At 41.3% G+C, this 27,148-nt stretch overlaps 1 protein-coding gene across 1 annotated transcript in view; it reads left to right on the top strand.

Moving 5' to 3' along the window:
- Window positions 1-26,787, top strand: part of LHFPL1 (LHFPL tetraspan subfamily member 1) — a 45,598-nt gene extending 18,811 nt beyond the window's left edge. Inside the window, exon 3 of the mRNA XM_038586591.1 lies at window positions 25,846-26,787. Within this exon, the coding sequence (XP_038442519.1) occupies window positions 25,846-26,027 (182 nt within the window). The 3' untranslated portion in view covers window positions 26,028-26,787. The remainder of the gene's footprint in view (window positions 1-25,845) is intronic.
- The last annotated feature ends 361 nt before the right edge of the window (window positions 26,788-27,148 follow it).

Here is a 27,148-nt window from a genome sequence, read left to right as displayed (position 1 = left end):
CTACCTTTTAACTCTCGTCGTTAGGACTTCTAGTTTGGATTGCATCTCATTCAATTGATTTTTAATTTCTGCCTGACTGCATCTAAATTCTGCAGTCATGAAGTCTCTTGAGTCCTTTATGCTTTTTTCTAGAGCCACCAGTAGCTGTATAATAGTGCTTCTGAATTGGCTTTCTGACATTGAATTGTAATCTAACTTCTGTAACTCTGTGGGAGAGAGGACTGTTTCTGATTCTTTTGAGGTGAGGTTTTCCTTCTAGTCATTTTGCTCAGTGCAGAGTGTCCAAAAACAAGTTGTACTGGGAAAAGGAGAAAAAGAGAGAAGAGAAAAAAGAAAAGAAAAAAAAAGAAGAAAAAAAACCGGGGGAAGCAAACAGAAAACAAAAAGCAAGGGGGAGTATCCTCTGATTCTATATACTGTAAATCCCTCGACTTCCCCTGGAACTTTCCAGTGCTGCAGGGTCAATAACTTGCTTTTCCCCTGTCCGTCTAGCTGGTCTTCTGGGGGTGGGGCCTGCTGTGGTGATTCTCAGGTGTGAGCACCTAGGGGAGCTGCTCAGCCCCCTGCCTGGTGCCCGGCTCAGTGGGAGTTGTTTATCCTGTTTATCCTGTGAGGCCACTGTGAGGCTCAGTGGGGGTTGTTTATCCTGTGAGGCCCCAGGAGGAACAACAACAGTGGCGGCTCTCCAGCCCTGGCGTCAGCTCCCACAGTAACTACCACAGCTCCCAGTCCACAGGGGCCTGGATGCTCTGGGGGCGGGAGCGCCGATCTGCACAGTTCAGGAGCTGCCCAGCGGCAGGAGCGTCCTTGCTGTCCTGGGCCCTCCCGGCCTCTGCCTGTCCCGGGGGAGGCGGGATCCTGGGCTGTGTCCCGGCGCCCTGTGCTCCGGAGCCTGTTGGATTCGCGCTCCCGCCGCACAGCCCCCTCCACACGGAGCCTCTTCCTCTGCCCGAGCCCCTCCGAGCTGCTCCCGGGGCCGCGCAGCCCCCTTCGCGGAGCCGCCCCCGAACCCCTCCGAGCTGCTCCGGGTCCCGCCGGGTCCCGCGGTGCGCGCTGCAGCCCTTAGGGAGCTCGGCGCACTCTCCTGGGCGCGCAGTTGCTCTGTTACTGTCCCAGGGAGCCCGAGGGCATCCCCGCCCCTCCTGGGTCCTGTTCCAACTCCCCACGAGCCCCTTTCCACCCGGGAGGGTCGGTGCAGCTCCTGCTCCTCCGGGACGGGGCTCTCCTGTCCTGGGGACACTCGCCCCGGCCTCAGCCCGGCTCCTCGCGGGGCCCCTCCCCCTTGGAGGCCTTTGTTTCTTTATTTCTTTTTCCCCGTCTTCCTACCTTGATAGATGCGCGAACTCTTCTCACTGTAGCGTTCCGGGTGTTCTCTCTTTAATTCTCAGGCCGAATTCATAGGTTTTCAGGATGATTTGAAGGTTATCTAGGTAATTTGGTGGGGACAGGTGACTTGGGGACCCTACTCTTCCGCCATCTTGCCCCGCCTCCTGTATTCCTCAAGGTTACTGAACTCCTTCAATTCTAATGATGTTTTGGGGGCAGATTTCTTAAGATTTCTATATACAAGGTCATGTCATCTGAGAATAGAGATAGTTTTACTTCTCCCATTCCAATCTAGATGTCTTTCATTTCTTTTCATTATCTCATTGCCCTGGCTAGAACATCCACAACAATGTTGAATAGAACGGGTGAGAGCAAACATCCTTATCTTATCCCTGATCTTAGGAGTAAAGCATCCAGTTTTTTACCATTAAGTGTTGATGTTAACTATGTTTTTTTAGTATGTGGCTTTTACTAGTTTGAGAAAGTCCCCTTTTATCTATTCCTAGTGTGTTATGTGCATTCATCATGGAAGTATTTTGTCAAATACTTTTTCTTTACCTACTGAGATGATCACATGCATTTTATTGATTGCTCTTCATATGTTAAACCAATCTTGCATTTCAGGGATAAATCACAGTTGGTCATTGTGTATAATCCATTTTATATGTTGCTGTTTGGGTTGTTGGCACTTTATTGAGGATTTTTGCATCTGTATTCATTAGGAATATTAGTCTATAGATTTCTTTCCTGTGATGTGTTTGTTGGATTTGGGTATGAAGGTAACATTGGCCTCATAAAATGAGTTGCTACTTTGATTAATGTAAAATGCCGAAGTAAAAAATTGCAGACATGATTTGTATGTAGTCATTTGGCAGTTTTCTGTACTAATCACCACCCCCAAGGGGCTAGTTCACAAATGGGCAATTTTGTGTGTGGCTGCCTTTGTTTCCAGTTGATAGCCATCAGTCACGTTTACCACAGGATAGTTATTTTTCTCTTTCTTTTTACTCAATTTTTTAAATTGTTTCTCTCTCCATTGCATTATCCTCTTTTATTTACCCTTGTCTCCACCATATGCCTTCCCAAGGGCTCTAGCTCCCCTCTACTCAGTGCACTGAATACTGTTGTTCTGTGAATCTTTAGGGTTGAAAGGATTGCTGAATCCTGCTTGAGTTAAGCCCTCCAGTTTCCTTTTTTTGAATCACTCTTTCAAAGTCTTCCCACTGCCTAAGTGTCTCTCACCCATGAGCCACATTTCCTGACCATATTCTTTAATTACAGGCCTCTGTATTAGCCCTTTCCTGGTTAATGCTGAAAAGAAGAAACAACCTGTGCTATCCTTGACCCTTTTCTGGTCAGCTGCCCAAACATACATGATAGTGCCAACTGTATTAGCAGCTGTTCCCTCATAATATAGAGGGGCCAGGAGCAGCAGCAAAACATGAAGTAGAATTAAAAACTATATTTGGTGATATGTTGTGAATACCAAGCTATTAATACCAAAGTTTGGAAATACCAATGTGAAAAATATAGCCTTTCTCCTTAGATCTTTCTTTGACACTCTAGAGATTCTGGTAGTGTTGAAAGCACCCTCGGAACACCTTGGATATTTTGTGGATGGATGAATGAAATAGAAGAAAAGTATCCAGTATGCATACTTTTGTTTCTTTTTCCTTGAGAGGCAGTATTGTAGACTGAAAGATCATAGGCTCTGGAGCCAAAGATCTTAGTGGCTATCTAGGCATTGCCACCTATATAGTGGTTATGGGGGTAAAGTCATTTAATGTCTGTGTCTCACCTTCCTTCTCTGTGAAATGGAGAGTAATAATAATACCTGTTCCCAAAAATCTTCTCCAAAAACAATTTTCACATTTTATCCAGTGGTAGGTTTTTCTACTCTCTTGCTTGTGCATTTTGATGAACAAAATTTAATGATTATAATAATAAAACATAAATCTTTCCCATTAAAAAATACCTGTCCCAGTGTTGTTACAATGAAATAATAAAATATATATTAAAGTACCTAGCACAGCATTTGACTTAAAGTAGATGGTGGCCTTAAAAGATAGTAGAGCAGAATGTGCTAGAGAATAGACTATCAATTGGTGGTATTATTATTTTTTTTAATTTTTATTTATTTATGATAGTCACACAGAGAGGGAGAGAGAGGCAGACACACAGGCAGAGGGAGAAGCAGGCTCCATGCACCGGGAGCCCGACGTGGGACTCGATCCCGGGTCTCCAGGATCGCGCCCTGGGCCAAAGGCAGGCGCTAAACCGCTGTGCCACCCAGGGATCCCCGGTGGTATTATTTTTATTCTGCTGTAGGCTCTATACTCTACTATGCACTCTGTATTTTGGAAAGGAAGTTTTAGAGTTAAGAAAGACATGAACCCTACCCAAGGAACAAAACTTCTTACTCTGACTTGCTTGAGAGAGATGAAAGGAATGTGTAGAACAATGGAAGCAGACATTGTTAGCCTGCCAAGGTGATTCTGAGAGTAGGTAAAACAGAATTCTACTCTGAGACTCTGAATGGCCTCCTTTGTTTTCCAGTAGAAGGGGTCACATTCCTGTCTTTAGCTCCTCTTTCCCTGACTTGCCATTTAAGTTATCCTGAAACATCCACAGTTAGGATTTTTAGTCCTAACCTGAATTATCCAAGATATAACTCGTATTAAGACAGCAATTTTGGTTGTCTGTATTGGACTAAAGATAGCCACAAATTCTTTGATGCTCTTCCGATAGCCTGGATCTATCTCTACTGCTTATCCCCTAAATCTGGGCTGGCCTATAACTGCTTTAATCAATAGAGTATGGCATAAGTGACAAAAAGCTCATTCTAGGCCTAGCCTTTAAAGCACTTGTAGTTTCCATATTGGTTCTTGGACATCTGAGCCATCATATGAAAAATTTGACTACTCTACTGGAGGGACGAAATGGAAAGCCCTGGAGATGCTTGGAAATAAAGAGGGGCCCAGCTAGATCCAAACTTCCAGCCATTCCTTCCAAGGCACCAGACATATAAGTAAAGCAGTCCTGGACCCTCCATTTAAGCCATCTGAATACCACTGAATGACTTTGGTTAAAGCCAATTGCAGTGGGAAATATTGCTCAGCTGGGCCCTGATCAAATTGTGACCAATAGATTCTTGAGATATAATAAAATGGATGTTGTTTTAAGCTACTATGTTCTATACAACAATGATTGTACAACAAACGAACCAGAAAAATGCCAAGTTATATACATATAAATTTAAGATTGTTTTTAATCGAAAGTAATTTATGTATGTGATAAAACAGTACATAAATGTATAAAATGTAAAGTCGAAGTCTTTTTCCTAATGCCGACTCCATTCCCAAAAGGAGCCATTAAATTTTTTTCATCTCTCCAGAATTTTTAATAAATATAACAATATGAGTGTATTTTTATTTTGTCCTACCAAGAACATATTATGTATCTATTTAGCTATGTAGCTAACTATACCATTCTGCACCTTGCATTTTTCACTTACCAGTATCTCTTGGAGAGCCATCAATGTTTATAGATCTTCTCTCTACATTTTAGGCATGTCATATTTTCCCATTGTAAGGATAGCCTAAACTCTATGAAGGTAGAGATTTTTTCTGTGAGATCAAGTAACTTGCCTAAGGTTACTCAGCTGATAAATCAGCAGATCTGGGATTTGAATTCCAGAAGTCTGGTTCCAATAGGAGTTCCTGAAATGATGGAAATGTTCTGTGTCTTATGTTCCACTGTGTTCGCCTTTAGCCAGATATTATTGTTGAACAACTGAAATGTTAGTCTGGTGGGACTAAATGTTGAATTTAATTTAATAGATGTTTAATTTTATTAATTTAATTTATTTAATTTTACTAATTTAAATAATAGCTCCAATGTGACCAGTGGCTGCCATATTGGAGAGCAGGGCTTGAGAGTCTGTACTCCTAACTGCTATGCTCCTCTACAGAGAACAAAGAGTCTACTAAAGAGGCTTAGAAGGAAGATCCAGGGGGACATATAAAGAAAAATAAGTGCAGGGTCACAACAGACAAGAGAAAGAGAGTACGTTTAAGAAGAGGGTGTAGTCACTTGTGTTTAACACTGATTCAAGTTGCTGAGGATAGAGAAGTAACCATTGGAGTCAGCCAGACAAAAGTAACCTAGAGGGGCAGTTTGGCAGTTATAGATACTGGAGTAATTGTAAGATGAGGAAAATGAAAGCAGCATGTGTAAACAATTCTTTCAAAAAGTTTTGCTATGAGGGAGAGCAGAGAAACTGAGCTGCTGGAGGAGAATGAACATTCTAGCCTTTTCAAAATCCTCTTAGATCCACAAAACTTCTAGGAAATTCTTTCATACTGATGGGCCCATCACCCAAAAAAAGCCCCACTGAGGATCAAAGCTAAATACTTCAATAGGACATAGCTGATTTCAAGCTAGCTTATAAAACTACTGTATTATCAATAGTAGTTAATTCTAAGGTAAGGTCTGTACCTTCTATCAATGGATCACATTTGCAACATGTTCTCATGAATATTATCTAACAGATTTTCAAAAGTGCATGGACAGCAGATAGTAATGTACCCATTTTATGATGAGGAAACCCTGAGGTAGGAATTGGTAAAGTGATTTGTGTAAGGTCATATAGCAAGTGAAAGGCAAAACTGTGAATGGAGCTTATCTCATAATTCACTGTCTTGTTTGTGACTACAATGATTTTTCCCCTTCTCCATTGATTGAGGGTATGTGTTGAGTCATCTATGAATTTCTCCTTAAGATGTGCTTTAGCTCTATTGTTTTCAGAAACACATGTCTGAAACATTGTGGAAAGTACCTAGTATTGCATCTTGTCTCCTTCACTTCTGCCTTCAGCCTAAGCCCCCTGTTGATCTTTTAGTATAATCAGGGTACACAAATATAGAAGGCAGCAGCTAAACCTGATGGGATTCTGGAAGAGGTCATAAGTGGAATGGACGTGTGTGGGGAGTTTTTAAAGTGCCTCTAGATTTGTCTTGCATTAATAAAGACACCTAAATTGTCTCGCTAACCTTGATCGTAGGGGAAAGATATACAAAGGTTTTTGTTTCATATGCTTCAAGATCATATACACTCTACCTAGGGTCACTCTCTGGTCTTTTAGCATATCTACTCCTTACAATACGACTTATCTTTGTCTCTCTTCTTGAAAGAAAGGGATTGGGTGGGGCAGGAAATGGAAAATATAAGATCAGAGGGAGGTTGGAGAAGACAGGGCTCTCCAGACAAAAACACAGTTGCATAAGGAATCCCCAAACTCTGGCACTCCAAAAGTTTGCCTATCACCAGCTAGACCCCAAGACCTTGCCTTTACTGCCTGCCTGCTTGGACTCACCGACCTTTGTCACACATTTTTCCGTAAGCTCTTTCCAGCTTCTCTCTTAACTCAGGCAAATAGAAAGTGAAACTGCCCCTTAGGGCCATAGTGACTGCCCCGACAAGACCTCCAGCCTGCCCAGACTAGCCATCCACTTTTAACTTAACCTCTGACTCGCACCTGTACAGATGGATCATGAGTGGCCTTTAGAATGACTGCTGACTACTTTTATTATAATACTAAAATCTCCACCCAAGGAGGAACCTCAGCCTCATTTATATAACATACAATGTATGTATAGGCACCTTTCCTTAAGGTGCATTTGTGACCTTATGCCAGCCTCTACATACAATGACAAGGCTCCCCTATCTAAATGTTCTTCCTCACCCTAAATAAAGAGAACCCATCCACTCCTGCTTGGGAACTCACAGCTTTGGAAAGCTATTCCCTGTGATCTCTTTATATACTGCAAATAAAATTTACTTTGTGCAACAGCTCAAACCTGGTGCAGTTTCTGACTCACCAAGGAGCAAACTCATGTTGGTTCGGTTATATGACCACCTTCCTCCCACTGCCTCTCCTGTTTCTAGGATCTTCCCTCATGTCTCCCAGTCTATCCTCCAGGTCCCCTGCTGTCCCAGTCCTTGGTCAGTGCCTGCTAACACCCTGGAAACATACCTTACCTGGCTCTCACCCACCAGAGTCATCAGTTGAGCAGTTTAGGGAATTGATTCCCTTTCTTCTTTTTCTCCATTAAATAAGAAGAAATTAACTTGTATGAAACCATAAGAGACCCCTGAATAGCCAAAACAGATTTAGGAAAGAAGAAAAAAGCTGGAGGCATCATGTTTCCTGATTTCAAACTATAATACAAGTCTATAGTAGGCAAAACAGTATGATATTGACATAAAAGCAGATATATACATTAATGGAACAGACTAGAGAGCTCAGAAACAAACCAACGCAAATATGTCAATTAATTTATGACAAAGGAACCAAGAATATACAATGGAAAATGGAAATTTTCTTCAATAAATGGTGTTGGGGGCAGCCCTGATGGCCCGGCAGTTTGGCGCCGCCTTCAGCCCAGGGTATGATCCTGGAGACCCAGAATCGAGTTCCGTGTCGGACTCCCTGCATGGAGCCTGCTTATCCCTCTGCCTGTGTCTCTGCCTCTCTCTCTCTCTGTGTCTGTCATGAATAAATAAATAAAATCTTTAAAAAAATAAAAATAAATAAATGGTGTTGGGAAAACTGAACAACCACATATAAAAGAATGAAGCTGGACAACTATCTTATACACAAAAATTTACTCAAAATGGATTAAAGACTTAAACATAAGACCTGAAAACAAAAACTCCTAGAAGAAAACAGGAAGTTAGGAAATAAGCTCCTTTAATTAGGTCTTGCCAATCACTTTTTGGATTTGACTGGAAAGCACAGACAACACAAGCAAAAATAAACAAGTGGGTCTATGTAAAACCAAAAAAGCTTCTGCACAACAAAGGAAACCATCAACACAATGCAAAGGCAACCTACCAAATGGGAGTCAGTATCTGCAAATCATATATCTTGATAAGGGGTTAATCTTCAAAGTGTATAAAGAACATATACAACTCAATAGCAACCCCCCCTCAACCAGACAATCCAATTTAGAAAATGAGCAGAGGATCTAAATGGTCATTTTTTCAAAGAAGACATACAGATGGCCAACAAGTACATGAAAAGTACTCAACGCCACTAATCACCAGGGAAATGCAAATCAAAATCACAATGAGATATCACCTCACACTTGTTAGAATGGCTACTATCACGAAGACAGAAAATAACAAGTGTTGGTGAGGATGTGGAAAAAAGAGAACTCTTGTGCATTGTTGGTGGGAGTGTAAATTGGTGCAGCCAATGTGGAAAATAGTGTAGAAATTTGTCAAAAACTTAAAAACTAGCATTACCATATAATCCAGGAATTTCATTTCTTGGTATTTATTTGAAGACAATGAAAACACTATCTCAAGAAATACATTCAATCCTCTGTTCATTGCAGCATTATTTACAATAACCAGGATATAGAAACAAACTATGTATCCATTAATAGATGAATGGATAAAGAAAATGTGGAATATGTATAGAATGGAATATTATTCAAGCATAAAAAAGAAGGAAATCTTGACATGTGCAACAATATGGATGGGACTTGAGGGCATTCTGCTCTGTGAAATAAGTCAGATAAAGACAAATACTCTATAACCTATAAAGCCAACCAAACCAACCAGTCATGGATACAGAGAACTGATTGGTTATTGCCAGAGGCAGGGGTGGGGGGTGGGTGAAATGGGTGAAGAAGGTCAAAAGATTAAAATTTCTAATTATAAAATTAGTAAGTCTTGGGGATATAATGTACAGCATGGCGACTACAGTTAATAATACTCTATTGTATATTTGAAAGTTGCTAAGAGTAGATTTTAAAAGTTACAAGAAAAATATTGTAATTATGTATGGTAGAGGATGTTAACTAGACTTACTGTGATGATTATTTCACAATATATACAAATATTGAATCATTATGTTGTACACCTGAAATGAATATAATGTTATATGTCAATTATATCTCAATAAAAAATAAATAAGAAATTAACTCAAATATTTAAAACAGGGGAAAAAACCCAAATACTAATCAGGAAATTGCACTGAAACCTACAATGAAAGGGACCTTGAAGATTAATCAGTGGGCTTATTTACAGTTAGTTAGACCCAATAGGGGCAGGTGACTTTTTCAAGGCCCACAGCAAGGGACTTGGCATGAGCTTCCTGATTCTCAGGCATGATGTAGGTGCTGCTCAGTGGCAATCCCATCCCTGTTTGATGAATGAATCACTCAGTAAGAAGGGGAAAGTCAGACAAAGGCTTTCAACAACAGCTCTGTTAAGTGCAAACTTTCCCACACCTTAATTTGATTAAGTAAATGAAAGATTTAAGCTGAGAAAGGTGTTTTGATGATTGTTAATTAAACTCTGGCCATCAAATAGAGATTTCAACAACTTGATCCCACACAAATAAGTTCTAAGTCCAACATTAAATTAATGCATTTCACTCCACCTCTCAGTTTTCCTTCATCAAGTCTCTATTTTTTTTAAATTTTATTTATGATAGTCACAGAGAGAGAGAGAGAGGGGCAGAGACACAGGCAGAAGGAGAAGCAGGCTCCATGCACCGGGAGCCCGATGTGGGATTCGATCCTGGGTCTCCAGGATCGCGCCCTAGGCCAAAGGCAGGCGCCAAACCGCTGCGCCACCCAGGGATCCCCTTCATCAAGTCTCTAATTGGCATCAACAACAGTGGGAGTCAGGGAAGAAACTCAAGGAAAGATTGTCTAGTGGTAGAATGGACTTTAGCACAGCTGCATCTGAGCTCTGTGACCTTGGGCTAGTTTTTCAGCATGCAGGAGTTTATTGCTACCTCCTGAGGTCATTGTAAAGATTAAATGAGATCACAAATGCAAAACACCTAGTACAGTGTTTGGTATACAGTTACCAGTCAACAGTCATTGTCTGGTATCACCATCATCATTATAATACCAATTGTTGAGATGGAAACGTTCTCATTACAGCAAGGAGACATTACTTATCCCACGATGGCTTAAAAACACAGGATAATAGTAGAAAGACCTGCATTGAAATCAAGCCCTGCCCCTTAGTGGTTGTGCATTTTGGGGCCTGCTATTTAACCTCACTGTGTCTCCATTACTGGGGATTGATAAAAAGAGTTTTCCCCATAAGGTTATTGAGAAGATTAAGTGAAGTGATACATACGTACAAAGCATTTAGCATAATAGCATGCACTAAATGTAACTTGTGTTAGTAGGTAGTGGGTCCAGGTCTTAAGAGCCTTGTAAGGGAGGATGCCCCAGGCTTGGCTTCTGGGAGGGAGGGAGAGACCCACTCCATTTGACAAAGGCCTGCAACAGAGGCTACCCCAAGGCTTTGTGTGTGCTCCCTGTTTCCTCTCTCAGAGGCCCATTTCCTTTGCTCTCTCATCATTTCCTCTCATTCTTGCCAGTTCAAAGCCTTTTACGGTGACTCGAGGTTTGGACTTTATGGGTTCAGTTTCCAGACATTTCCTGTTACCTTTCCTTTCTATCAGTTTCCTTTTTCGTGGACATTCTGTTTTCTTGTGCTCCCTCGCCAGAGCACAATGAGGTGGCTAAATACATTCTCATGTCCACAGAGGGGCAGCAGAGCATGGTAAAAACAGTCCTGGACTGGGTATCAGGACAGCTGTGTTTTAATTTTTCAAAATATGCGTGGGCATGTCACTTCATCAACTTGAACCTTGGTTTCCCTGTTTTGAGAGAGAGAGAGAGAGAGAGAGAGAGAGCATTGACCTATACTGATGAGCAATTGGAAGGCCCAGACACCTTCCTAGGTCCTTGGTATGACCTACCTTTGTGATGAGACCTTTGATCAAATTTCATATCTATCTATTGTATTCTTAAAAAAAAAAAAGCAGAAGAATAGGGGCTCCTGGGTGGCTCAGTCAGTTAAACGTCTGCCTTCAGCTCTGGTCAGGATCTCAGGGTCCTGGGATTGAGCCTTCACATGGGGCTCCTTGTTCAGTGGGGAGTTAGCTTCTCCTTCTCCCTCTGCCCCTCCCTGTCTTACTTGTGTGCTCTCTCTCTCAAATAAATAAATAAAATCTTTAAAAAAAAACCCAGAAGGGTAAACCAGTCTATGTAAGGCAGCCTTCCTAGAGTTGAGGAGACTTTTAGTATCACTTACCCATGGGAGTGAGGTCCAGGCATTGGCTCAGTGAATTGGGAAAAAGCAACTCATTCATCAGGCAGCATCAGCTAGAATGCCCTGAGGAGCCTGTCCTTCTGGAAAACTCGTAGCTCAGGTGTTGCTTAAGGTTTTTCAGTTGTCCTCCCAGCTCACACAAAGAGGTGTTTCCATCTGGAGAAGTTGGGTGAAGCTGGAACAGGCAGGAGGCAATCAGTGAGTCAGGGAGCAACTTAATTTAACCATATATCCCTGGTGCCTGGCACACGCTTGGGTGCTCTCTAAATGTTGCCCTGAGTGAATGGAACAAATTGCAAGGTGGCTCCATTGCCATTTTCCTGTGTGACCAGAACCAAGTCATTTCAGCTTCGTATATTTTTGTGCTTTTTATTGAAATATATTTGACCTATAACATTATGTAAATTTAAGGTGTACATGTTAATATGATACATTTCTATATCGCAATACCATTGACATTGTAGTGATAATTAGCACCTCTATCATATGACATAATTATTTTTTTGTAGTGGTTGGAATAATTAAGTTCTAGTCTCTTAGCAAGTTTGATGATTATGATACAATATTATTGTCTATATTCACTATACTGTGCATTAGAGGTCTAGGGCTTATTGATTACTTATTGCAAGTTTGCTTAAAAGCAACGTCTGTCCTATCTCCCTGCCCCTTTCCAGCACCTGGTAACCATCATTTTACTCTCTGTTTTGGACCACTTTGGCTTTTTTAGATTCCTCATATACATTTCACTTCTGTAAACCTAGTTCCCAGTGACTACGACGAAGATGATTTTATCTCTTGAGGGATTGTTTTGGCCATGAAATGACAAAGTGCACATAAATGTGCTCTATGAAAACAATGCCCTAGAGCTGTAAGGCATAAAAGATGAGAAAACTTTCCTACTGTTAGATTCCTCCTCCCTATCATTTTAGTGACTAAACTTCAGTGCCAATTTTCTCACTGACCATCTTCTATTAAAAATAGTGAAGAATTTCAAGTAATGAGACTCTATACACCCCATGGGATGCTAAGCTATTCTTCATTTTGAACAGAAAAAAAAATGGTGGTGCTTATAAACATTTCTGCCTTTCCTGAAAAGAGCCTGCATGAGAAAAGGGTGCTTACACCTGGCATAGTCGATCCCTAAGATGACTTCCAGCCTGATGACTCCAGAGGGTGGCAGACTCTAAAAGGACCTCAAAGGGCAGGTTCTCTGTTTTACTTGGCCTTGTTTCCCCACGTAGTGCCTTGCAGAGGGTCTAGCAGGCTCCCCTATTGAAACAGTAAATGCAAAATTGTGAACTAGTTGTCTGTCCAACAGACCACCACGAGATGGCGGTAAAGGCAGGTGAATTCATCGTGTTCTCTGCGCTTTCTCCATCCCGCCTCCGGCCCTCAGGTCAAATAGGGTTCATGCTTCATCTCCTTTCTTCCATTTCCTTTGCTCAAACTTACTTCTATAAACCTCAGTAAGTCTTCTTTGTTCCCCTCACTTTTAGTGAGTGTCTTTCCCGGGCTGCTCTGGAACAACACAGTATCCTAAGCCTTCTCCAAAAAATTAAAAATATATATACATAAACAGAAACCAGTTTTAAATAGGGGTGTCGGTACAGTAGCGCCCATTTCACGGGGCTCTTGTGAGGACAAAATGAAGTGAGGCACCTAAAACTTAGTACAGGGCCTGAACTCAATAAACGTCAACAAGAACTGCCATGATTATTGTTGTTACTCTTACAGGTTAGACTGACCCAGGTTATCTAATAAGTGAAAGAGCTTTCAAAGGCAGGGATCAGAAGGAAAACTGGGAACAGTTCTTGCATATCCCCAGGGCAATTCTTTGGCAAAATTAGAGTTACAGGGGTGGAAATATATGTCTGTCCACTGTGTTGCATGACTTTCTCAAACAATTTTCACCAAGTCCCACCCAGATGAATTGGGAGAAATTGCATACACATGTATCTTTCAAAAGAAAGCCTGTAAGCACTTCATCAAGCACACTGTAGGTCCTTTTTTCTGTTTTTAAAGGTTTATTCATTTATTTGAGACAGAGAGAAATAATAGAAGGCAGGAGCTTAGGGACAGAGGGTCCTAAGCCGACTCTGCGCCGAGTGCAGAGCCCAATGCAGGCTGGATCTCAGGACCCTGAGATCACGACCTGAACTGAAACCAACGGCTGATCACTTAACCAATTGAGCCACCCAGGCACCCCCACACCATAGGTTCTTAATTAAAGTTTGACTTTTCATCTAAAAGTTGGATCAGTTTGAACTAATGATAAGGTCTCATTCAGGTGGTTCCCCACTGGACTGTGCTTTGCAATCACAGGGGCCTCTCCCCAGAGAGAATAATTCTATAGATCTGGAGCAGGGCCTAGAAATCTGCATGTTAAAGCTGTCTCCAGACATTTGTGGGAACTAGTGGACTAATTGAAAAGTGTTTAGCTGAGAGGAAAGGGGACCCAGAAGTATTGCTTATTCTGGGTGCTGTGCTGAGTGCTTTATATCATATCATTTGACCTTCACAGCTGCTCTGTGGTGTCACTTCCATTGTGTCCATAGGACTGCTAAAACTCAGAAATGTTAAATGACTTGTCCATAGTTTCAGTTTGTAAATAACAGGTCATGGTTGCAAATACCATTCTCTGCCATCCTCATGTTCATGTGCCATATGACTTCCTGGGCACACATGGACCTGGCCCAGTCTCAACTCTCTGGCTAAGTGGCAATCTTTATCATATACTTATCTGTCTGCTCAATGACTTTCTCTATAATGACATTCCTGCCAAAGGATGAATGAATAAAACAAATAAAAAAGGATTAAATGAAATAATGGATAGAATAGGTGCCTTGTAAATTGTAAAATGCTATACACATATCGGGTGGTATTATTTGTGGCATTGATTGTTACCCAGACATATTGGGCCCAAGGAGAGCATTTAGGGTCTATATCTATTGGCCAATGGAACATGGATATAAATAGCTGATGTTCAAACCTGGTCTTGCAGATATGGGGCTAAGTCAATGGCTAGAATGAGGGTGCACCTGCTCCTGAATCTTGAGGTGTATCGGCTTGCCTGGTCTGATATTCTAGCATTAATAAGAATTTGAAGATTCTGGCAGAAATATATAAAAGTAGAGCAGTGATGTGGCATGCTGCAGGAGGTGAGGACATGTGTGCCCTTGCTCCTTCCTCTTTTTGGACTCCATCTTTGCAGTAGAGGATGCAGCGGCTGCTGTTCAGTCTTGCTGGAGGACATCAGTCCAGAAGATCAAGTCTTGATCCTGACAGGCATATCCCCTAGAGGATGAGGCTATCCTGGGTCAGTGTGGAGTGGAGGCTCTGATCACCCTGGAAGTAGCAGGCCGCATACTTGGAGGTGAAGTCCATGGTTCCCTGGCCCATGTTGGGAAAGTAAGAAGGCAAACTCCCAAGGTGGCCAAATAGGGGAAACAGAAGAAGACAAGCTGAGCCAAGCGGAGGCTGCAGTGCAACTGGCACTTTGTCAATGTTGTACCCACCTTTGGCAAGAAAAAGGGCCTCCATGCCAACTCTTAAGTCCATTATAATCCTGGCTTTCCCCAATAAAGCGACCTAGTTCAGTCAGAAAAAAAAGTATATAACAGTCACTCAGTAAGCATATTATGGACACTTACCATATATAAGATACTGAATGAGACACTGTACATTATTTTAAGAATTGAAACACATAGTCTTCAAGAAGCTTTGAGGAGACATTTTATATATATATAAATATTTATTTTTAATATATCTATACATATTTAATATTTATTAAATATATATTTTATATAATTTACATATTTAACATATATTATACATATATATACACACTGCATAGCATTATAGCATTTTAAGAATTGAAAAACATAGTCTTCAAGAAGCTTTGAGGAGACATTTTATATATATAAATATATATAAATATATATATACATATATAGACATTTATTAAATACAACTATAATAATTTTAATCCCAAACCATAATGATATCAATCATCAGAAGTATTAAATACTGCTAAAGCACTTGAGAACTCTAGAATCCATTTTCTTTCTCTTATCAATCTTTTTCATCTATTTTATAGAAAAAAAACTCTGACTTTCTCCATATTCCTGAAGATACTCCACACCACTTTCTTGATCCATCTCACATTCTGTGGCCAAAGTGATCTTTCAAAAATGCAAATCTGGTGTTATTCTTTAGCAATGGTTCCCCATTGCCTACAGGAAAAGGATTCAGGAAGCATGGTCTATAGGGACCTTGGCCATCACTTCCACTAACACTCAAGCTCCTCCTCTTGCCCCATCGCCCTGAAAATACCACATTCTTTCAAACCTTTGCAACTTTGCATGTGTTCTTCCATTGTTAGGAATACTCTTCTCTTCCTCAGTGAGCTAACTTCCTACTTTTTCTTGATAACTCCTTGCCCCCTTAGAACTGAACTTGATGCCCCTCATCTGTGTCATTGTATTGCTCTATGTCACAGCACTTATCACACTAAGTCTGTTGCTCCACTTCTGTCTCTGGCTCCCTTTTACTCAATCTAGTTTGTTGATCTTACCTATGTGAGAACAATGTATTTAAAGAGCTTACCACGGTGACTTTATTAACTGAAAAAGTTCAAGTGGATGCAATCAGAAATCTATTGAGCAGATGCTAGAGGAGAGGGGCCAATTTCTAAGAGGCCAAGTATCTTACAGAGTACATGCTGAGTCAAGCAGGTCCAGAACTTGGTTTTTTACTAGTCTCTTTGAGGAAAGTACTTGTCTTAGTCTGTTTGGACTGCTGTAAGAGATGCCAAAGACTGAATGATGTATAAACAACAAATATTTTTCTCATAGTTCTGGAGGCTAAGAAGTCCAAGGTCAGGGTGCCAGCAGATTTAGTGTCTGGTGAACTCTTTCTTCCTGATTCATATGTGGCAGTTTCTTGCTGTGTCTTCACATGGCAGAAGGGGGAAGGGAGTTCACTGGGGTCTCTTTTATAAGGGCACTAATACTATTTATTAAGCCTTCACCCTCATGACCTAAGTGTCATGAGGTGTCCCAAAGGCTCCACTTCCACATACATTCACATTGGACATTAGGGTTTAACACATGAATTTTGGGGAGATGCAAACATTCAGTCTATAGCAATTTCCAAATCTCTTCTGAAATGCTGTTGCAAGTGTAGTTTGATGAGCTATAAAAAGAACAACATAGAGTGACATGAAGGTTTATTCAGGGGCGAGTGGGGGACAATCTTGAAAGACCCAGAAGCACAATTTAAGTTGACCTGAGACATGCTTCCTTGCCTTTATCCCCCATTGAAGAGAAAAGATGATTGGAGTAACTAAACCTCAGGATAGCTATGTAAGAAATAACATAAATAGGAAAGACTGGTTGACAACATACAAGGATGAGTCAGAAGCAAATGCTCACTAGTGCTGGGGAAGGTTTCAATGGCAGGGTTCAATTTTTTTGGCAAAGTGTAAGAGAAAACAATCAACCATATCAAGGCATCTCTGTCACCATGAGGATTTGGCTCTTTATTGAGTGCTACCCTGACTTTCTAGCAAGTAGCTAGAAACAGTGGCTACTAACAAAAACATGGTTACCTGAATTACTGAAGTTTTTCAAAGGATTTTTTTTGTTTTGCCTTTTTCTCTGGCAAGGGAGCCTAACAGGCTTCTGGAATCTTCAGTGGGTTCTGGGCCTCCAGTCTGGTCTTCTGTTGATACTCATGCTTAGCCTGGAGAGTGAGAAGAGAGCTATCCTCATGGTTTTGGCTATCTTTTCACTGGGGGCTACAGTGGGGTGGGGGTGGGGAAAGGGTGTTTGGCAATTGTCCTTGAATTCATTGGCTTTGCTTTATTTTTTACAATTATTCATCCATCCTGAACCTAGCAGAGAAAGTTCTCTCTTCATTTAGCTTGGCTGCATTGAAAATATTTTTATGCTGCTACCTATGGAGACCCTATAGAACAGATGGGACCCTCTGAACAGATGGGACCACCAGCTTCTTCCAAACCCTTGCTGCCTGCTTAATACAAAATGCAAGTCCCCATGGCAAAAATATGTTGAATAAGCAAATAGCAACCCTATCCTTCCCCTCCCCCCACCATACACACCAAACAACAATTTGGGAGGTGGGTTGCAGCCCTGGTTTCATAAGCTCAGATGGTGCTACAGTGATGAGAGGAGCAGCTGATTTTCCTGAGCTGGGTCTGCTCTGGAAAAAAACTCCATCTTTATTAAGAAGAGGTCTGTTGAAGAGCTCAACCTCTCCACTCTGTCCCTAGGTACCAGATTCTCTAGTGTTCTAATCTTATACTAAGGTTTTCTAAGCAAACTCTCCCTGCCTTTCTTTTCTTCTTCTTCCACCTACTCCATTGACTCTCCCTTAGATTCTTTCTTCTGTAGATCTCTCTCTAGTTCTTCTTCTTTCCCTCCATAGAATTCCAAAGGAATCTGAGGTATCTCTCTGTAGCTGAGGTAACTGCTCTCAGGGCCAGTGCAGGCAGCCTGGTTTGAAATGATGAAGGCTGTGAAGGCCCCTCAGGTGGCTCCTAGACAGACATCTCTGCATATCTGTTCCATCTACTCTGGAAGGTGAAGTTGAGGGCAATATTCTGGTTCCCACTGCAGATCCTCCTCCATCCTTGGGGTCACTTCTTCCTTTATTTTGCCTCTGAGGCCAGAGCAATGTCTCTCAAGTGCCCTGATTATTGGAGTATATAAGATGATAAAACAATATTAGTATTGTTCTTTTTGCATTCTACCTGAACTACCTCCCCAAATCCTGACGACATGAGTTCCTAGAATTTGGATGTCATCTTTGTATAGGAATATAGTCTACAGTCCACACCCCAAAGCTGTTTACATTGTTAAACAGCTTTATCCTTCTTGCCCTACCCCAAAGCTCCAAGCTACTTCACAGTCCTCATCCCCTCCACCAGCCTCTTTCTTACTACATATCCAGGGCTCCTGACCTCTGATCCTGGGTCACAGCATGCCTTTTCCTAGAGTATTAGCTCCTAGAATTAGACTTTTGGTAACACTTTCATCAAATCAAAACGTCATATTATCCGAAAATTCCATTTAATCTAGGCTAGTCAGTGTTGGAAGTGTTAGTGGTCATTATGTACTTGCTACATCCTTGCTTCTCTGTCTCTTCCTCCAAACTTTCAGGGGCCTAGACTTCTATCAGATGATTTTCTAAAAAGGAATACTTGAAAAACCCAAAAGACAGACTTACTTCATTTATTTTATTTTTATTTTATTTTTTTACTTCATTTTTTAAAATGAGGACTTTAATAAAGCAATTTCAGATTCATAGCAAACTTGAGGGGAAGGTGCAGAGATTTCCCATATGCCCCCTGCCCCTACACATGCATAGCCTCTCCCTTTATCAACATCCTCCACCAGAGTGGTATACTTCTCACAACTGATCAGCATACATTGACACACCATAGTCACCCAAAGACCATAACTTTATGGTTCACTCTTGGTGTTGTACATTCTATACATTTGCACAAATATATATTGACATGTATCCACCATTATACTATCATACGGAGTATTTGCACTCCCCTATCAACTATCCATGCCCTGCCTTTTCATCTTTCCCCAGACCTACCAACTCATGGCAACCATTGATCCTTTTACCATCTCCATAGTTTTTTCCTTTTTCAGATGTTATATAGTTTGAATCCTACAGTATGTAGCTTTTTCAGTTTGGCTTTTCACTTAATAATATATATTTAAGTTTCCTCCACGTTTTTGATGGCTTGATAGCTCACTTCTTTTTTTTATTTTAAAGATTTTATTTTTTTATTCATGAGAGACACACACAGAGAGGCAGAGACATTGGCAGAGGGAGAAGCAGGCTCCCTGTGGGGAGCCCAGTGTGGGACTCAATCCTAGGACCCTGGGATCAAGCCCTGAGCAGAAGGCAGATGCTCAACCGCTGAGCTGCCTAGGCATCTCGATAGCTCACTTCTTTTTAGTGTTCAATAATATTCCATTGTCGGGATCCCTGGGTGGCGCAGTGGTTTGGCGCCTGCCTTTGGCCCAGGGCGTGATCCTGGAGACCCGGGATCGAATCCCACGTTGGGCTCCCGGCATGGAGCCTGCTTCTCCCTCTGCCTGTGTCTCTGCCTCTCTCTCTCTCTCTGTGACTATCATAAATAAATAAAAATTTATTTAAAAAAATAATATTCCATTGTCTGGATGTACCAGTGTAAATTTATCCATTCACCTATTGAAGGATATCCTGGTTGCCTCTGAGTTTTGGCAATTATGAATAAAATTGCTATAAACATTCTAGTGCAGGTTTTTGTGTGGACATAAGTTTTCAACTGCTTTGGATATATACTAAAGAACATGATTTCTAGATCATATGGTATAAGTATCTTTAGTTTTATAAGAATTTGTCAAACTGTCTTCCAAAGTGGGTTTACTCTCCTATGCCTTTTCCCTCTTTCTCCAAGCAGGACTCCTTTCTTTAGATTAGTTCTCCAGCTTGTTGGGTTTTAAGCTGGCACTCTGAGCATGGCCTCTGCAAAGAGAGCCTCTCTGTTAGACTCTTTCCTACTCTGATTCCCAATTCTGATACCCATGCCAATACTAGACCCCACCAAAAGCATCAGCCAGTGGCTAACTCCTCCCAGTAGTTCATAATGATCGATTTACAGTTGGCCAGACACCATGTCCCTAAGGACATAGGACTGGGGCTCTATGGAGAGGGGGGTCACTTTAAGTAGCAGCCAGTGACAATTTGTTCTCTAAACAGCAGAGATGTAATAATATAACTTAATGCTGAATCAAAGAAAATAAAGTCAAACTCCAAACCAATTTGATTTGCAACTTGGAATAAAAGCAATGTGTCTTGATTTAAATGTCAGGCCCACTGCTGAGTGATGATTTAATAACTTTTATGAGGGATCTTGTCACAGCAAATTCAACACTGGAATAGAATGACTCACAGATAGAGTGTTAGAAATTATACAGAAGAGCAAAAAAGGAACAAGCTTCTCTCAGGGATCCTCTAGAAACTTTGCATAAAGCTAATTTGCAGTTAGGACCTCTTTTCTCTCCCTATCCTACCACCCAATCTTTCTCTTCACAGATACCTATGTATGTATGTAGAGACAATCCCCAGCTGTGGTGTCAGCTCACTGTATTATTTTCTGAGGACATGAAGAACAATTCTAGCATGGAGGCTTAGAATTGGTAGAGTCAATCTGAAAGGTGAGGCAGCAGTGAGCCTGGCTATTTCTGAAAGGGACCTCAAGAACTCATCTAGTCTTTATTGCTCTGTCTTTAGGCAGGCACTTAACTACTTTCTCCAATTTTAAGAGTGAGAGAGCTGAAATCCTATGGGGTTAAGAGATTTCTTCAGACTCCTGTCTCCTGATTCCCAGGGAATCAGTGCTTCCTCCTGAATACCTTGTGAGATCTCTCTCCTTAACCTTCCCCAGCTTCCCTGGGCTAGCATACTAGAATTCTCAAAGCTAACCATGCTCCAGTTCCAGTCAGCTTCCCAGGTCAGTAGGAAACCATGCACAGCTGTTTTTAAGGAAGAAGATTCCATTCTGCTGGCCTAATTTTCAGTCATCAAGATTCATTTTGGAGGTAATTCAAAGTGTAAATATTTGATGTTTACCTAGATGAGGGTTGCTTGACCTCAAAAATACTGACATTTTTTGCCAGATCATTTTTTGTTGTGGGAAGCTATTTTATGTATTGTTGGATGTGTACCAGCATCCCTGTCCTCTGGTTCAGTGGTCTCTTCCTAGAGTATACAACTGCCTCCAATCCCTTTTATACAGAGATTGTAGGTTAATCTTCCCAAACTATACTTCTAACTCAGTTATTCTTAATGGAAAGCAATTCACTCCACCCCTGCTTCCAGGAATACTTGACAATGTCTGCTGATATTTTTGGTTTCCATAACTCAGAGGGGAGGGATAAGGGGCAGGCATCTAGTAGGTAGAGGCCAGGGTGCTACAATACACAACACAACCCTCCCCACCCCACCACACCTCACCTCACCTCACTCCAATACAGCAAAGGTTTTTGGGGGGGCCAAAATATCTATAGTGCCAAGGTTGAGAAACCGTGTTTTATCATGTCATCCTCTGATCAGAAAATTTCCATGATTCCCCATTGCTCATGAGAACGATGCCAGATTTCATGGCTCCTCCTGGTCTAGAGTCAGCTTATTATTTGCCAACTACAGCTCTTTTTCTGAAGCAACTCTGAATGGAGTACTGTTCCTGAAACATGTGGTCAACTTTCTCACTTATATAACTTTGCTCACACCAACCACTCCCACTGCCTAGAATGCCCACTTCCCACTGCTAAAGTCAAGTTGAAATGCTATCTTCCCTGCAAAACCATTATCTGAGCCTGAATTCTCCCAGACACAAATAATTCTTCTTTTCTTAGATGTTCCTATAGTATTTCCATCATATGTCTCTTAAAGCATTTATCATGTTCATAGCAAAATGGAAATTTTAGGTTGGAAGGGGCTTTTAAAAATCTGTCTGGCAGAATTTGCTTCACTTAAAGCAAAGGAAATTGAGACACAGAAAGCTGAAGTGATTAGTTGAAGGCATACTTTCCCATAAATCTTAGACCACAGTAACTTGTATCCTTGGCTCCACTCTCCTGGCATGGTTAAAATAGATGACCATGGACTTTCAGTGTTGGCATTCACATCTGAACTCTGACACTTGTAAGTTGACAGAGTAACTTGTCTCTCTGAGACTCTGTCTTCTCATCTGTTAATGATAATAATTGTGGCTGTCATGAGAATCAAATAGGATGGTGTATCCAAAGTGTCTGGCACATAATATGTTCTTAACAAATGTTCGTTAGATGAATAATCAATGATGCTTCAGAGAGTAGGATTTAGGAATTGGTGATGGTCCATGGACTTCACTAAAGAGTGATTGGAGGTGAAGGGTGATAGTTCATTGTCACTGCTCCTTATTTTGCACCCTTCCATAGAAAACACAAATTCCTTTATAGGCTATTGGACCAATGTCCAAGCTTTCTGTGAAGTAGGTGAATATTGACAGCAGCTCTCAACTTGAATATATAGTTCTTGAAAGGTTTGCTTTTCCCCCCTCCTTTTGCAATGCTACTGATATAACCTCTCTATTTCCTCAGGCAGATAACAGGTAGGGTTGTTGGGAGAAGGTTGGATAGAAGATCTACTTACTCTATTTCTCCTGGGCAACCTACATGGAGCAGCTTAGAGTTAAGGTGCTGTTCAGTGGCCTAACAGGAGTCTCTGTGAAAGGCAAGTCTGAGTGCATTTGTTGTGGCAAGGGGAGCACTTTGGTGCTGGCTCCTGTGATACCTGGCTCTGACCTGACTGTAATAAGGTTAATCAAGTCCTGTTAGCTAGCTCTTCACTCTGGAGCTGCCCACTCTGTCAGGTTTCTTCCTGCCTAGGGCTTTGGGGGAATCGCATGCTATGCATTTATTCCTTTCATTTACAGAAACAACTCTTTTCCTGATCCCAGGGTGCATGTATATAATAAAAATATCCCTGCTACTCTCATGGAGGGATGACCTGACAAGCAACTCAAGAAAGAATGAGACTTCTGATGCCTTGTCTAGACTACATTGGGAGCATGCCAGAGAAGAGGAAGTTGGGTCCACCCCAGAGCTGGCTCCTGTCTACTCTACCATGTAAGCACAGGAGATTTTGGTTAGAGGGATTATGAGAGAAGCTCAGGTGAACCTATTACAAATTAATTTAGATTCCTCCTCTTTAGGGCTTACAGGTCAAGGGTCCTGGAAGAGAAAAATGGCTTTCGGGGGATGAGGAAACCAGTAGACGGCAGAGTACCAGATTGATAGTAGAGACTTTGGTCTGGATCCCTGCTTCTACCTCCCTGCTTCTGAGAGAGTTCCCAGGCCTGTCAACTAAGCCTCACATTCCTGTCCTATTGTGAAATGGGCACAATAAAACCTGCAGCCTTCCCTAAGGATGGCTGAAGTTGAAGGTTTGCCCATCTAGAATTTTCACCTTGTGAAACCCAAAGCATTGTGTAAAACCTCCTACTTTTAGTGAGTATGTGTGTATTCTAAGGGGAGGTGTGACAAGGTAGGGGGAGGGTACAAATTTATTGGCTGCTTCCTCAATATGATATTCATCAGTGGACTCTTCTCAGAGTCCCAGCTTTATTGTTCATATTGAGGCCACTTTGTAGATAGTTGGATTATTTTTTCTAAGAAGGGTTCTCTGTCTAAGGATTGCATTGTTTCCATATCTACTATAGTCTGGCTCTCACTAGTATTTTTTGTACAGGGCCATCGGACTTCAAGAAGTTATATGACTGCCACCATCTATTGGTAGAGTACTATCTCTGCTAAAGAACTAAAATTGTCACATTGGCCATGGCAAGGGATAAGGGATTCACTCATTCATTCAAGTATAGAAGGAAGTATACACAATGCTAATGAAGACCTCTGATGAAGGAATTTGACTTAGGGAAGTCAGGGAAGGCTTTGCTAAGGATTTATGATTGGGCTAAGCTTTGACGAATGACTGAACATTGACTAGGCAGAGAGTGGTGGGAAGTATTTGTTTTTATGTGCACATGCAGTAAGCATTGTAGGCAATGGAATATGCATAGGCCTTATGGTAGTAAGGACTGTAGCACATTCCAGGAACAAATAGAATAGTACTATAGCTGGTTTTATAAGTTTAATAAAAAATTTAAGCCATAGGTTTGGATGTTGAGGATTAAAAATTCAAGTGTATCCATCTTTGGAGTATTGTTAGGCTAAAATATATATAATGATCACCCACTGTTAACAGAGCATGGGAGGCATTATCAAGAAAGATACAAATACATCTGCACTGTTGAGCCAACAATCTGGAAGAGGGTAAAAGGCAGATGAAAAATATATGATATGTAAATTTTCCTCTTAATTTGTCAAACAGTACACCCACGTAAGGGATGCATGAACAAACTCTTGGAGGGTTACCTGGTTGAGGTGACTTGAGCCCACTGGCGTCAATGTGGGAAAGCTTCCTGAAAGTACTGGATAGTGTTCTGAGAAAGATATGAATTGGTGAATAAGAGGAAAGAAGCTGTTTCTGGCAGGAAAGAGAGTATGAATAATAATTTGGTGGTGGTAGGAACACTATTTCTGAGATAAGAAATTGAGGATAAATTAGGCTGGCCTGAACGGAGGAACAAAGGAGTCTAACTTGGGGCCATCTTATACTCTTTATATGACATGCCAACTAGTCAATTAAAGGAAGGAAAATTAAGGTTCCTGAACACCATGTGAACAGAAACAATTGGTTATTAGGAAGTAAATTGTCAACATCAGTCTTGACATCTCCAACTGACTGTAGTCAGGAGTAGCTTTCTGCAAGACTGTGAAGTAGGTGAAGGTCACTGCCTACCTCTTTTCTTGGGGCCCCTCTGCAATTTTCCATTACTGGCATCTACTCCAATTTCTGGAGTCTTGTTTGCTTAAGCACTTGATTTTAACAATTCATTGTTACTCTGTTCCCTTATAAATTAATGGCTCTCCTTCTTTCTTTGGGCATTGACATTTTTGGATGGAATATTCTCTGAGAAAACACAAATATTTCAAAGGACAGAATCTACCTATGATAGAAAGGCAGGTGGTGGAGTGGATATTTTTGAGCAGGTGACCTTTCCTATTACCCTTCAAAATGAAACTACCACCTTACAAGCTCTGCCTTGATTCCAATGCGTATTTTTTCCCTGGAGATGCTGAAAGGGGTAGGTTAAGATAAAGGCATGTAACAAGGGGCAAGGGATTTTTATTTTTGTGCCTGTCAAATCTCCTGATGATGCAGAAAAAAAATGGTTCTTTGGAAATAGACCCTGTGCTGCATTACATCTGTGTGGTGAAAAATATAGAGCTTTAGAGTAGAGATTTGCCAGGGTTTATATCCTGACTCTACTGCTGTGTGATCTTTCACAATTGCCTTAACCTGTGCCTCAGGTTACCTCATCCTACATAAAACAGAGATAATAAAGAGTGCCTATTTCATATAGTTACTGTAATGATCAATGGGATGTATGTCTAAGGAGTTTTGCATAGTTCTTGACACTTGATCAAGTTGTTCTTATCATCAACTTCATTAGCAGTACCACCACCACTACCACCCACACCACCCTCAGGTTCCTACTGCAACAAAATAACATTTTATAACTTCTTACTGAAGCAAATACCAGCCATTAGCAAAAAAGGAAAAGAAGAAACAAGAAGCCCAGTTGCACTCAGTTTCATAGTTTCACATTAATCCTAACACCCCAAGGAGAATGTCTGAGAAGACAACCCAATCCTCATGTCTCTGTCCCTATTTCTACAGGTACCTGTCGGCTTGGCTGGGCCTATTACTGTGCTGGAGGTGGAGCAGCTGCAGCCATGTTGATCTGTACCTGGCTTTCTTGCTTTGCTGGAAGAAACCCCAAGCCTGTCATGTTGGCAGAGAGTATCATGAGGAACACCAATTCTTATGCCATGGAGCTTGACCACTGCCTCAAACCTTGAGTTTTGGCAGAAGATTGGAGAGGGTGGGAAAGAGAAAGGAAGAGAGCCTTGAAAAGAGGCCAGTAATGTGGCCTCCTGTTTGCATGCTTTTTAACTCACCATTCATTTCCACCTTCCCATAAGCCAGTAGGTCAGTGGCTATTTACAAAATTCATCAAGAACAATGATTCTCTTAAATGTTTACCTAGCTGGTGAGTACCCACTAGCCCTCAAGTCCCAGAGTGCTCCTTTATGCAAAATAAGGAGAAGATCCTCACCTGAAAGGTAACTTCACAATCAGGCAGATCTTCAGAGTTCTACAGCTCCTGTCTATCACTTAAAGGCTGTGTAGGAACACATGTGCAGGGAAGGACCAGGAGATGAACAGGGCTGGTTCCTATACTCCATGTATATGGCCCTCCCCCTGGTATTTATTGCCATATCCAAACGTCTATGGAATGCTACTGTTCAAATTTTTGCAACCTTCTCAGGACTATACCTTAACTCTTCCTATTTTCTCTTGCTTCTTTTCCTTTCCAGTTGTGGGGAAGCCTATGGAGAAGGTGACTCACAATGGGGAAAACACTAATCAAGGATAGTTGCATAGAATCTAAAACCCCTTCCTCATTATGCTTTAGAATATTCATAAGAGTTCATTTTGTGTTCTGACTGGGTGACTGGCATCAAAATAGTGGCAAGTATTCCCTAATCCCTTATAGATACAGAAATGGCGTTCATCCAGTGTTCTGAGCAGAGACTAGCATTTGCTGTACACTCAATAAACATGAATTCACAATGATGATGACAAAGATGTTTCTGCTGGCACCTTATTAAAATTTCTATTAGAGTTCATTTTTATTGACTAGGAAATTCACAGTAGCCTTTTGTCCCTATAGTCATTCCTTGCATGATATAAGTTTCTCTTTCTGTTTCTAAGATTGCTCATCAAATGCCTTTCCCTCCATCATACTAGGAGTGAATTAGACATGAAAGAGCACAGCTCTGATTTCAACTAGGGCTGATATATTTTTAGGGCTGGCCTCCATCCCATCGGTGCTCAAAGCTGACAATGTAGAAGAACTTGGTGTCTCCCAGGGACAGAATTTGTCTCCCCCTCCCCTATTAATTCAGGCCAGCTCTAT

The sequence above is a fragment of the Canis lupus genome, chromosome X, assembly GCF_011100685.1.
Source record: "Canis lupus familiaris isolate Mischka breed German Shepherd chromosome X, alternate assembly UU_Cfam_GSD_1.0, whole genome shotgun sequence".
Classification (NCBI taxonomy): Eukaryota; Metazoa; Chordata; class Mammalia; order Carnivora; family Canidae; genus Canis; species Canis lupus.
The sequence above is the reverse complement of the archived record's forward strand: the minus strand, read 5'-3'. Positions and strand labels throughout refer to the sequence as shown.